The following is a 13863-nucleotide window of genomic DNA, read 5'->3' on the forward strand; positions in this document are numbered from 1 at the left end:
AAACCAGTCTTACATGTACACACTAGTAGGGGATAATTGGAAAGATTGCAGCTCCGAAATTAGCTGAAAAAAAAGTCACCCCATGTGTGTTAAATGCAAACAAAGAGACCACAAGCCTAAATGTCAACGATTCCAGCATTTCTTTTCGTAACATCTTTACAGTCAACTTAAAATGACACATTTGGAACAAGACAAGTGGAGTGTATATAAACTGCTCCTGCTTCTCATCTGTCATTTGTGGGAGACTTTCTGACATAAAGGGTTGGGATTTTATATACTATCTAGGGTTGGGAACCACTGACTCAAGTAAAAGGGAAAGAAAACCACCAACAGCATTTTCAAATAACAATTAATGTCAGCACATTACTCTGAAAGTATATATTTGGAGATATAACTTTTGAATTAAACTATCTACACTGACTCCACCACCCCAAGTTTCTCCTCTCTTGTATTTGATGAATGTGACTCAAGTCAACCGAACTGTTTTGCTTCATCATAAGCCTCAAGACACACAGTATATATAACTAGACACTGAGACATTCACTGATACTTACTGCCTGTGATTTCAAACAGAACTTTGTCATTGAGGCCCAGTCTGAGTTCAGGCATCCCCGACAGGACCACTCTGAGCTTTATGGTTCCCACTATCTCACTGCGCAGGACGCTGCCATTGGCATTCACCTGTAGACAGAAGAGCAAAGCATTCAAATAAACAAGAGAATAATCAGTGAGTTATTGGAAGAAAGCATTGATATCCCTCTCTATATACTTTTCATTTAAAAGGAGCTATGAGGAACTTTTGTTTTTCTGGGGTTGGATGTTCCGTTTGGACTGCCGTTATCATTTTGTCTTAGTTCCCGTGAGACCGTACCCGAGAAAAAAGCCATTGATAATAACTATTAAGACATTGCGATGATCTCGTTGACTATTACAGGTCATTCATTCCTTTTTCAGTGGAAAAGTTCAGTGTCAGATGTTTAAATTATGATATTATACAGATCAACAGTAAGACAGAATCACAAACTCCCCTGTTAAAAAACTTGACAATTGTTTCAGCATACAGCATGAGAAGTGTCAGCAAGGTGTTAATGTGAAAGAGGACCTTTGAAGACATAAACAAAGTCCCCGGTCACAGATAAAGGAAGTGGCAGCTGCAGCTCTAGCAGTAGTTAAACACACATACAGTAGTAAACACACCTACAGTTTCCTTTTGACTCATAGGAAACTGACTGTAGATCTGTCCTTGAGGCATTGCTCTTAGGACATAATCTAGAGGAAACATATTTCAATTTGAGAAAGTCAAAAATATAATATTTTCCCATAAATGGATTTATGGTGTAGCCTAGTAACAACACATTACCACAACAAGCAGTGTATTAAGTTGTGTGTAATGAGGCTCAAAGTACAAGGTCAGGAATGTTTTAATAACAACTGATTAATCAATAGAATAGAATAACTAACTCATTATATGATAACTCAATAACAGTTGATATGTTTAACATTAGTTAACACTTGTTGAAATCCATATTTGTCAGTAGATTTTCCAAACCAAAATATTTTGATGGACTTATATTTTAAGAAGACAGTGATCATGTCAAAGTTGAACATGTTGTGTGGTCATATCTTTTGTTGAGTTTTCAAAACATGATGCATGATGCTTAAGTTATTGAATAACCATTTTAAAATCTACAACTGAATACATTAAGACACATGGTTACCACAAAATATTCGATTGAAAAAAGAAAAGAGGATTGTGTAGGTTGTACAGACTGTTTCCTCTGCAATTCAATTGAAGGAAAGAGGAAAGCTGTTTGGAGGAGTCAAAACATGGCAGAGTTTTGACAAAGACGATATTAGCACCGACACACCCAGTTAGCCCCACAGGGACGTACTTTGATCCTTTATTAAAACTGAACTGAAATAGAAAGATCTATTATTTTTGAAAGATGCATAAAACAATGGATGGTGATGGGTAAACAATGATGAATTGATACTGGAATCGATATGATTATGAGTCGGTCATGATCTATTTTCATCCTGGTCCCTGGATGAATGATGTCCATAACAATGGTATAAAAATAGACCAGTAAACCATGTTGCTACAATTATCTACTGTATAATTCAACTGTGTACTAAGTATGAAAAATCTACTAAAATAAAAAGCTAAATCAGACCGAATCGTAAATTAAGCGCATTATTAGTAGCAAAATAACAGCCTGTTGACTGAGCCATTGGTTCACATAACAACCTCAATCTTGTAATGGAAATGGCACAATATTGCCAGGCTTTATACTTACCTCCCCAGCTGAAATATCACCTATTATTAATATATATCTAGCGAATATCCATGCTGTTACGAGATTTGATCCAGTTACATATGCATCAACAAATTACAATTATGCAACGTCTGTAACTCCTTCTGTGTCTTTGTTCGGCCAATTTATCCGACATACTTTCTATTTTTTATAAGACATGATGTTGGCAAAGCAAAACACTGTCCTCACCAGTAGATTGACAGACTCTATGACGTCCATGAAGACTTCGTTCTTCCTGTACTTGATTCCCTCAGACCTCCATGACACAGCGTTGGTGACGGTGGCAGGAGGCCGCGGAGCCCCGATCTCTAGTTTATGACCTGCCTGGGTGATGTACCTGAGAGAGAGACATGGGCAGAAAGAGGGGTGTGTCATGGGTCAAACTGTGTCCAAATTCACCATGCCATCCTGTTGAGTGGAACATCTGAACACCCACAAGAAGTACAGTCATCGTTAAAGCCTTGGAAATCTGGTCAGACATTTTAAATCAATATATGATATCAAGGTTGGGTGTCAAGGCTTTTACAAAAAATATATTTGAAAATAAATGTTCATAAATAGAGTTAAAAACAGCTTTTTTTACTGTCTGGACCATTTCACAGGACAGTGTGGGGCGTGGCCTTATCAAACAGTCTTGTTTTATAGGACGTTCGGGCAGAGAACTGTGTCATAAGAACCAGAGCATAGCCCGCCTCATCTAAACCACATGTCTGTAATGTTTATCAATCTTAAATGACATTATCTTTCATTTGGATTGATAAATATGCCCACCTCATCTCAGATGCTTTACTACGATGCAACCAACTCCCCAAATGACATAGAAGGATTTTCTGGATTTGGGTTTACAGAGGCTTTAACTTAGCAACATTTACTAGCAACAAAATATGATCCATTTGAAGAGAGCTAAATATGATATGGCACAACAAATACCATATGTTTTTCTTACAACAAGAGCCCAACTCTCTTGAGAAATCTTTTTTTTTCATCAATTTCCGCACTTGAGATAAACGATCTTGGGTGATAAATGAAAGCAGCTTTACTTGGTGATCGTGTTGTAGGAGGATTATTCATGGGTGTAATTGAAAAATGGAGATTTACATAAACCCATTGTTACCGCAGCCACGGATAATTACATGCATTTGTTTACATGACACTAAACTATGAAGTATTTCCAGGGTAAATTAAACCACGGGATCAAGTGTTTTGATGAGTTTTGCTTGAATAGCTCAAGGGTCTGAACCTTTACTGTCTGGGAGTCCTTTCTTTAAGAAATTCATATCAATTTATGTTTTAAATGGTGGGAAATCTTTTGTCACTGTTAAGGGGGTTGAGATGCAGCTATGACGGTAACAATGTGACAGGATTTTTCAGTGTTTTATGAACATTTACTGATCGTTTAAGTCACATTTTCGCCAGTAGCTTCTGTCAGGATTTTAATTTTTTTATATTAATGATGCTTATAACCACCATCATACATTTGCATTTACTCTTATATATAATCAACTAACAAGTAATACATTTATAACATGTGATCTAAAATGTTCTAATTTCAGGCCCTTGAGCAGGGACAGTTGGAAGGGAGTTAAATAGCACAAAACTTCTTGTAAGTTTTATAGACGTTTTCCCAGAAAACAGGCCAGAGAAGGTACAGATGTATCTATCTTAAACAAAGGCATACTGTATTTTCCTGACTCAGCTGACCAAACCATAGATACAAGTTACATTCAAGGCCAGGAGCACAATTCTACTTTTCAGCATAGTTCAGGTCAAGAGCGAAGAAGAAGAGGATTGGACGAGAAGATACAAGACAACAAGATAGACCAATCAATAGACTTTGTCAAGATATGTTAAAAAGCCTTGCTGTCGAAAAAGGCTCATTACCTTTTTTGTCTGTCACTGACTCCTGCATATGCTGTCCTGTGATCCCACTTCATTAAACAACACCTGAGAACTCTGAAACTTTTTTCCAGCCATCTTTTATTTGTTTTACCTTCCATACATCAGAACAAAAGAACACGAAATATTATAGTTGTAATACTTCAGAAGTGAAATGATGTGTTTTTTAAAATCCAACATAATATATTCTAGATGGTAACTTTGGAGGCAACAACTGGAGAAAAGCCTTTGAAAAGTATTTTGAACTCCACTCAAGTATACACATGTGTCCACCACCTGGTGTGCATTCAGACTGAAGATGAAGCAGAAAATTCACAGACTCTTACATAGTGAATTAGGAGTCAGGCAGAGAAATGTATTTCACGTGGCAACATCTGACAACTTGTGATAAGCATTCCTTTTTTTTCTGCTAAGACTTAACCATTTCTCTTTGAATACTTAAACGTGGAATAGATTTTTTTTTTGGACAGCGCTGGAGCAATGCAAGAATTTGAACACCAAAATATTTTCACCTTTTAAAGTGTATCTGGCGAATGTGTAAGCAAACAGAAGGCTATACAGCAATGTTTCTATACACTGAGTAGAAACATAACATTCACGTTGAGTTGTGTTTCATGCCACCTTGCAAATTTTAGCCTTTAAAGCGGCTACGAGTAACATTTAAATATCTTTTAAACAGCCTCATGTTTCCTCTGATAATCATAAATTACCTTTAACAGCAAACGAGACCATCAGTGCAAAGAAAGACGTTTTTAAATCGTTTTTATTACTGCTTTTGGTCTGGTCGCACACCCAGTCCGATTTTCGGTTCGCTCGTGCAGGCTCTATGGTCACATATCCATATTGGTCGCAGATTTCAGTGTGGCGCAACAACGTGAATTGAGAAGCCTATCCCTCCAGGTGAGGGAAGGGGAGCGGGAGCCTTGTTTGAGACAGTTATTTGTCGTCATAATGACCGATAACGGGGCTGAACCATCAAAGAAAAAATGCAATGAAGAAAAGCTAAAAGGGAGAGTGATATAGGCTACGGGGGGGGGGGGGGGGGGACCAGGGCGTTGCCATGCAACGTGTATACAATTTCACGAGAGTGAAACTAGACTGCAGTGTTTACTCCTAAATGAATGAGCGGTTGGTACTAACACAAAGTTTGCTTTGCTTCACCATCATCAGATAACCATTATCTGAAATAGTCATTATTTACAACAACATAAACACATTACCTCATCGTGATCCATACTAACTGCCGTCTCTCGTTCATTCGCTTTCTGTGAGGACACGTAATCTTTCAGCTCCGTGAGAGAGAGTAGTTAGGTGACACTGCTGGATCAACTCATTGCAATCAGGTGTGTGTGCCAGACTGGCATTAGTTGATGCAGTGTCAAAACCACTCTCACGGAGCCGAAAAGAGTCCTCACACTTTCAACACACGGACATGCACTATATTGCTCCCTTCTCAGTTCACACCCGCGCGCCTGGCACGCGCTAGAAAACAGTTTTGCGACGGCGGGCGTCGTAAAAATACTACCGCTTTTGTCCAAAGGAGACGCCAACGTGCCATGTTACTCGTAGTGGCTTTAAGCTTAGTTTTGTTTTCCACTAACTCCTGCAACATTTTTTGTTCAAACCCATATAGTGTTTCACCCGGGCAAGTAGCATACAGTGGGGTTATTCTATCTAGCCCTTTCAGTAAAAACAGATGACTTGTGCTCCTGGATGTCAATTAGAGCAGTACAGTCACAGATTTAAAACTAAAAGAAGCTTAGATGAACTGCTAAGTCCACCGAGAGCAATTATTTTTCACATCACATGTATTAATTTGATCATTCACATATTGAACATCTTTACAATGAAAAAGATAATTCAATAATGCATGCGAGTGCCCTATCCGGGACTTAATTAAGTCTCACCATGTTTGTGGGTTAAGAAAAAAAAGTTGACTCGACTAATACATTATTATATTTATCAGCAATACTCAGTTGATCATTGATCCATCCATGAATCCCCTCATTACAATGCAGGTTACTGTAGGCTGCTTCTTAGTGTGTACGCTAGAGAACACGTATGTTTTAATAATCCTCTGACTGTGTCCATGACCTGCCATGAGAATAGGAGGAAGCCGTAGTCAGATAAACAACATGTGCACTCCGTCTTCCAATTTATGCTAAACAAATTTTCCCCCTTGGAATATAAATGTCCAAAGCACTTCTTCCAGTTTCCAGGATTTCATAATGTTCATGTTTTTTATCATGTACAACTTTATTTATATATAACACATTCCAAAAAAATAGTTGAATATGTATGCTGCTGACACAAACACACAGATTTCATGTAATTCAAACTGCTCTAAGTCTCAGAAGCAAATCCTTGTTTCTCTTCCTGCTGACCTCTTCCCTTCCTCCTTTTCTCCTCCGTCACTCCCGGTTGTCCCTCACCTCCACCAGCCTTATTGACCCGTTGTGCCACACAAATCTGCTGTCCTCAAGCTTCTCTTTCACAGAACAGTGGAACAAGTGCAAAGCCACAGTATGCTGTGTGCCAACTGTAAAGCCCACTGAGGAAAACAGCTACTAAAATTAGTTTTGATTTGATTAAATGTAGGTAGGCCTATTTATTTAGGAATAAAATCTTAGCAGTGATGTGAAATATGGTGGCCTGTGTTTGAGGCCTTTCCTTTATACAGCAACTGACATCTGATCACCTTTTAGGTTGATATGGTGAACTTTTTCAGTCCAATATTCTCTTTCTTTGTTTTTTTTTACTCCACCAACTACAGTATTAAGCAGTGTTGACCAGCGTGTTGCTAACTGTGTCTGTCTCCTGTTTAGAGCTAAGCATGTCGTTATGTTTAGTTCTCGTTTACTGGAAATAGCCGCCTGCTGCGTTTGGAAACAATGGCTACGAGGGCAGTGAGAGTGAACCAAAACAGTAACGCTGCAGACCGGACAGCTAGACAATGAGCTGAAACTCACTATAAAGCTCCGGAAAGCCCAAGTTCCTTAGTTTATCACTACCAGCAACATCTTTCATATTGTCATGTGACACAATATTATAAAAATATCCACTATAGCGAATGGTGCCAATCAGAACTTACTGAACAAACACAAAACACACTAAAACTAACTCAAGGGTGTTGTTTTCAGCTCAACTTTACATTCCCCTATTTAGTGTCAACAACAAGACGGGCTACATGAAATAAATGATGTTGAGATTGATTGACAGATTCAGGCAAAAATCCCTCCCTAGTTTTCCGTCCCAGTTCCTCCCACCCACAGGGTCTTGAATGCATGTTGACACATATCAAAATCTGAAAGAGCAGAGAGATGAAAGGCGGCAACAAGTGGGTTTGGGTTCGACGTCGGGGTTGTTTTGTTTTGTTGCTTTGACGCTTGTTCTGTTTTGCCCCGATTCTCCTCAGAAATGCTAATGAAAAGACCTGGAAGCGGGGGGGGGGGGGGGGGGGGGGTTGTCATAACAATAGCAATCAAAACACGCACACACGCACACACACACACACACACACACACGCACGCACACACATTGGTATGAAGGTTCTAAAAAAGACACACATGATCACATGCATGTTTATTTATATTCATGCCTGCAGTCAAATTTGCTCAGTCTCTTGCATCCATCCACACACACACACACACACGTTTATGCTTACACCAGGTAGCTAGTATTGTACGAAAGAAAAAACATGTTGGTGGTGAGGTCATGAAAAGGTCCTTTAACGGGAATAGCTGAAAGACACAGAGATGCAATGTGTGTGTGTGTGTGTGTGTGTGTGTGTGTGTGTGTGTGTGTGTGTGTGTGTGTGTGTGTGTGTGTGTGTGTGTGTGTGTGTGTGTGTGTGTGTGTGTGTGTGTGTGTGTGTGTGTGTGTGTGTGTGTGTGTGTGTGTGTGTGTGTGTGTGTGTGTGTGTGTGTGTGTGTGTAGGGGTGTGTGTGTGTGTGTGTGTGTGTGTGCAAGAGAGAAATTACACTTTTGTGTGCCTCCTTGGAGAAAACGGAGAGCAGGGCTTCTCTGTCTGAGAGTCTCGAGTGTGTCCAGCTGAGAGTCTCATTGTGTTTAAGTGTCAATAGGAGCCTGGTAATTATCAGCCCTATTCAGACACCAAACACAAGTTCTCTACTCCACACACACATACACACACACACACTTTAACCTGTAGCCCTTGGCCATCACCACTCAAAATTAAACATTAATCACATATAACGTAAAAAAATAATAACACAATCACATTTGAGATATGAAAAGGTTGAATGTATAATGCGAATTCCAGGGGTTCACATATATAAGACACTGACCATGTGCAAACAGATACTATGTTACCATAGCGCTGTAAAGTGATGAGACTCTCTGAGGAACTAATCTATTTGCAACCCTGTCTGCAACAACAACCCTTGTGGAGCCCAAGCTAAGTAGTAGTTTCTTAGCTTCATTTAACACAGCGGACAAATCCTGCCATTCATTATATCCTAAGTCACCAGCTGCATAGTGTTGAATGAAAAACAAGGGATAAGCCAATTGCACTTCACACAGAATCATCACATACTCATACTCCCATCGCTACTGGTTAGAAACAGAAAGAAATACAAAAGGTGTTCTCTCACTGGAATACTTTCATGTTTTGTCCACAACGTGTACCACTTGAGTTAATGCTAAATTAAAATAAGACTGGAGTGCAGCAATTATGGCCTCACTTTGAGAGTTTTCAGCCTTCAACAGCCTGATTTATGTTTCACCATAAAGCTATAGTGCGTAACTTCTGTCTCCCCATGACTCACTCTGAGTAATTACAACAACACTGTCGGTGCATCTACACGAGGTAAGCCTTCAGTGATCGTGCATGGATTTTATACCTTCTTCTGTACCGGTATGTCCAGATATTTTCTTTTCATTTATTTATATGAAAATGTTACGCACTACTTCCTATAGCTTTAAATGCCAGAACCACCAAACATGATCCTAGTTTGCCAAAACAGTTCTACTCTAACACAGACACACACAGCAGTACTTATTGCATGCAGGGCAGTCACTGTTTATGTGATAGTTGTCTTACTCTTGTAGGATCTTGCTGTCGGTGGTCTGAGGGAAACCAAAGTCCATTATTTCATCCATCAGCTCGTACACCGTCACAAAGTTGTCACGGATGCTCTCCTCCTCGAGTTCCTTAAAGTATTCTTTAAAAACCTACAAACAGAAACAGGCGGTTAGACACAAAAGTTATCGTAGGTGTCTGATAATACTGGTTGTATGGTCGTACTATTTTTATCATTCTTCTGCCGGCTGTATTCAAGAAGCAAATGCAAATAGCATGAGGTGAAGAGACTGCAGCTGAAGCAAAAGGTGTAGCTGCACCTTACGTTACCTGGTCATGTGATACTCAAATCGCAGTCACAAAAAAAGGCGTATTATGGTCACTGAAAATTATGGTTTGATCTTTATTAAAAGCTGCAGCTAACTTTGACATCAAAACATGTGTTTAATGCTAAATTAAAAGTAATGTAAGTTTAAACAAATCGACAGACCACAGAAAAGCTTTAGCAATATAAACAAAGCTCTGTTTTTGTTTATTGATAAGTGAACATATATGACCTAGAATTTCACTCCTGCTTTACTCTTTCTTTAAAACATTTGGATTTGAGTCTCTGGGAAACAGACACACCTGAACAATCTTGTAGAGAAAGGAGTAGACCAGCGCAGCGTTGGCATTCTTCTTGGTGATCGCCACCACTGAGGAAAGAACTGTTAAGAAATACACTGACATCTACAAGTTCAAGTATCTTATTTTGAAAAGAAATCTGCAAAAAAACGCTACAAAACCAGAGATTTTTAGACAAGATGGAGACATGTAGTGAACATCCTGGTGGTTACGAGATGAAGGCAATGACATAAAAAAGTTGAGAGCGAGCAATTGAGAACACGGCCACAGGGAGGTACAGCAGCTCAGTTGACTAATGTGGTGCACTGGGAATACCACTTACTCACAAACTGCTATATCAAGCTGAATTCATAATCGGTAAGGAACTTTGACTGGCCCATCTCTCATGAACAAAAGAGGATATATTCAGGGCACGAGACATCACAGTGAATCTGTGAAACGTGATGTGATGAAAGGGAAGCTGAGAAGATGCCTGAAGAAGAGAACTCATGTGGAGCTGAAGACAGCTGGAGGAAGCCATTGATATCTGTACAATCTATACCATTGTATAAAAAACATTTATTCCATGAAAGCAGATTTTTTTACCAAAATGTTATTACTTTTCTGAACATCCCACAACATCAAGGACATATTTAACTCTCAGAAATACTTATTTTTCCACCTCAGGCATCAAATACCTTTAATTATTGGCCATTATATTATTAAATGGGCACTCTTATTCTTCAACCCTGCTATGGCCACCATGGAAGCTGTCTTAATATTATAAAATGTTTTTGTAATTTAATCTACATTTTTGTATTAATAAGACGTCCTTCACGCTTATTAAATATTTGCAAATATAAAAAAAATGCACTTTTCTGCAATACTTAAATTTGAAATTTGCACTTGTTGTGACAGCGTGGGCACCATTTTGGAATTTGAGTTCAGTTTACTACGGTAAAAGCTATTTTCCGTCCGACACAACAACATTATTCAGATGATTCAAAATGATTGAAAAGGATACGGTAGAGGTTGCTGTGTTTGATCCACAGGAAGTGTGTGTTGCCGTGGCAGACCATAGGCGCCATCTCAGCCTCCTCCTCCCTCTGCATCAGGATGGGCATGAAGTGGTCGATCTCATTCATGTCCATGTTTCCCATGTAGTTCCTACAAATGAGCACCTGGAGCCATCCACAAATGTACAGAAGAAAAATATTAGAGACAGAAGACAATATTAGAATAGGGGCAATACCCAGTCATTAAAATATGTATAGCTCTTAGCCTGAGAAGCTGAGCAGTCAAGCTTAACCATGCTTCAAGAACCACTGGCTGACTGCAAAACCCCCTAACCTCATGGATGGAATTGAAAATAAATGTCATGGTTAATCTTGCAAGGAAATCTGCGATAAACTGAGTTTTTCAATTTGAATATCTGATTGTGAATTATGAATGAGCACCTTCTCAACATGAAGCAGGAGATTATGCATAGTCAGGCTCAAGCCATTCTGGACAGCCTGCCATGAAATGTTCTATACTCCTCAGAATACGTTTTTTTTTGTTGTTGTTGTTTCATTTCATTTCTCCTACATTACATTTTCCAAAATGGCTTCCAAAACACTCTGATATGAGTAAGAACCCGTTTGTAATAAAAGGCAAGAGTGGGCTTTTAAACATAGCTTACTAGTCAATGACTTATGGACATGTTTTTCATTGCAGCCTTTCCCAATACTAAAAACTCAGCCTCTTATGACTGCATGCATTGTGTTCTTTTGAGACTAGTGCCACTGGTACAATTTCTGTATTTTCTCTTTGGTGGATTTCTCTGACATTTCTTGAACGGTTGACTGTCCATGCAAACGGCTGAGTCGATAAAACATGACCTCTTCCATGAATCGAAGAGACTGACATTCTGAGTGACATTTAAAAAACACACAGTTGAATCGCTTCCTGCAAACAAACTCCTTTGTGGATGTAGTGGCAAATAATACTAGTGAGAGAACAACACATGTCCAAACAACACAGCACGTGTTGTGTTTGGTCAGGGGTTTGAAATTACAAAATAATTTACATATACCAAGATCAAGAGCATTTTCAAATCTTTTTCTTTGATTATTTTGATCAGCATCGTAGTGAGTAAAACAGGTTTAGGTGCCGTCTTGTATTTTAAGAGAAGTTCACAAAGTTTCTAATCAAACTACAATAACGAAATTCAATTTGTTTTGCCTGAAGAAACCACCACACCCACTATTTTGAATAGAAACACACACCAAGATGAGTCAGCAGTCTTTCTCGTATCCGGACGCAGGGTGAGGTGAAGAAAGAGATCAAAGCGTCTATGCTTGAGGGATTCATATAACTGAACACACACACACACACACACACACACACACACACACACACACACACACACACACACACACACACACACACACACACACACACACACACACACACACACACACACACACACACACACACACACACACACACACACACACACACACACACACACACACACACACACACACACACACACACACACACACACACACACACACACACACACACACACACACACACACACACACACACACACACCTCCCCATTCTTTAATAGAGGAGTCTGTTGTGCAGGGGTCACACAGGGTCACACACAACAAAGGAAAGAGGAAATAAGAAATAAAAAGGGAAATGCCAGGGAAGTAAGGTAATCTGGGGGAGAATAAAGGATATGAACAGGCCACTGCTCGGCTTCAGTGAGAGGAGAATGAAACTGCATAGCGACCAGTTCAGAGTTCACCGCAGAAGGAGAAAAGGCCATAGACGAATACTTGTATCAAACAGAAGTGCTACACTGATACTGAATGTCCCTAGTAAAGTATCCAGGGACCGACTCTATAGTCCTTGAAGCAAATTCTGATAGAAAAATATAGAGGAGAATGTATCTACACCTGCAGACAGTTATTACTGGAACGAGACCAGCAGATTTACTTGAACAGAATAAATGCAGGATATTACTGTAGGCCAATCAAAATAGGTTCAGGTTTGTTTAAAATAAGGGCTAAAAACACAATCATTTTCTAAATTGACTGAAATTGATTGATTTTGTGTGTTTTTAAAATCAATAACAACTAAATTATCAATCAATAATTGTGAGTTGTAGCCCATGAACAATTAAAGAGTGTCCACAAGTATAACACCCACATCCACAAGTTGGCTCCCACCCACTTACCACATATACAACGGTTAACAGATATACTTAGCTGCACTATTTATGCTCTCACATACCCATACATATTATTTATACCTGTGTCCATATATGGAACATCCAGTCTGACCTATAGATTTTCATACCACCAGCTGGTTATTTGGTATGTAGTGTCTACTCTTAGAATGACTTGAACTTACACCTGCATTAGATCAGTTATAGTTGAACTGCTTGCTGGAACTACTGCACATTATCATACTGAATTAGTCCATTAATACTGATATAATCATATACTGTATAAGTCCTACCATTTTCATATCTATCCCTCTCTGTTAGTTATATGAGATCACTTAACTCCTTTATGCAACTTTGGTTCAATGCTGCATTCAGTGCACAGACTCCAAATGAGTGTGAAAAACAAAGTTAATATCTGCTTGAGAGACAATACAGGAATGAATCATGAAGTAGCATTATGACACAGACACATTGATGGTGACGAGATGTGACAAGTTTCTTATTGACTTATCTATTCCCCGTCCTGGAGTGTCAAACTATTCACTGTCGATATGTGTTTTTAACTCTATATTGCCAATCAGTCACTTGGTTTTCAAACAGCTGTTTTAGTCTGCCAACTTTATAGCAGATAACTGACTGTGAGAACAGCAAAACAGTGAGATATTAGTGGAGTTGCCAGCTTGCTTATATACGGCAATAGCCTGGAAAATGCGACAATTAAGTCTCAGCTTTCAAAAATTATGATTTCGGATGGCTTGTGTAGCACCCTTAGGATATTTAGGAGTC

The 13863-nt window shown here is 39.1% G+C and overlaps 1 protein-coding gene across 1 annotated transcript in view; it reads right to left on the minus strand.

Moving 5' to 3' along the window:
• ap1m3 (adaptor related protein complex 1 subunit mu 3) overlaps nt 1-13863 on the minus strand; it is a 28846-nt gene that overhangs the window by 11689 nt on the left and 3294 nt on the right. Inside the window, exons 2-6 of the mRNA XM_080032471.1 lie at nt 10880-11036; nt 9880-9947; nt 9274-9404; nt 2505-2652; nt 555-681 (exon numbers count right to left, since the gene is read on the minus strand). Of these exons, the coding sequence (XP_079888597.1) occupies nt 555-681; nt 2505-2652; nt 9274-9404; nt 9880-9947; nt 10880-11036 (631 nt within the window). The remainder of the gene's footprint in view (nt 1-554; nt 682-2504; nt 2653-9273; nt 9405-9879; nt 9948-10879; nt 11037-13863) is intronic.

The sequence above is a fragment of the Ammodytes marinus genome, assembly GCF_949987685.1.
Source record: "Ammodytes marinus genome assembly, chromosome: 8".
NCBI classification, from domain to species: Eukaryota; Metazoa; Chordata; class Actinopteri; order Uranoscopiformes; family Ammodytidae; genus Ammodytes; species Ammodytes marinus.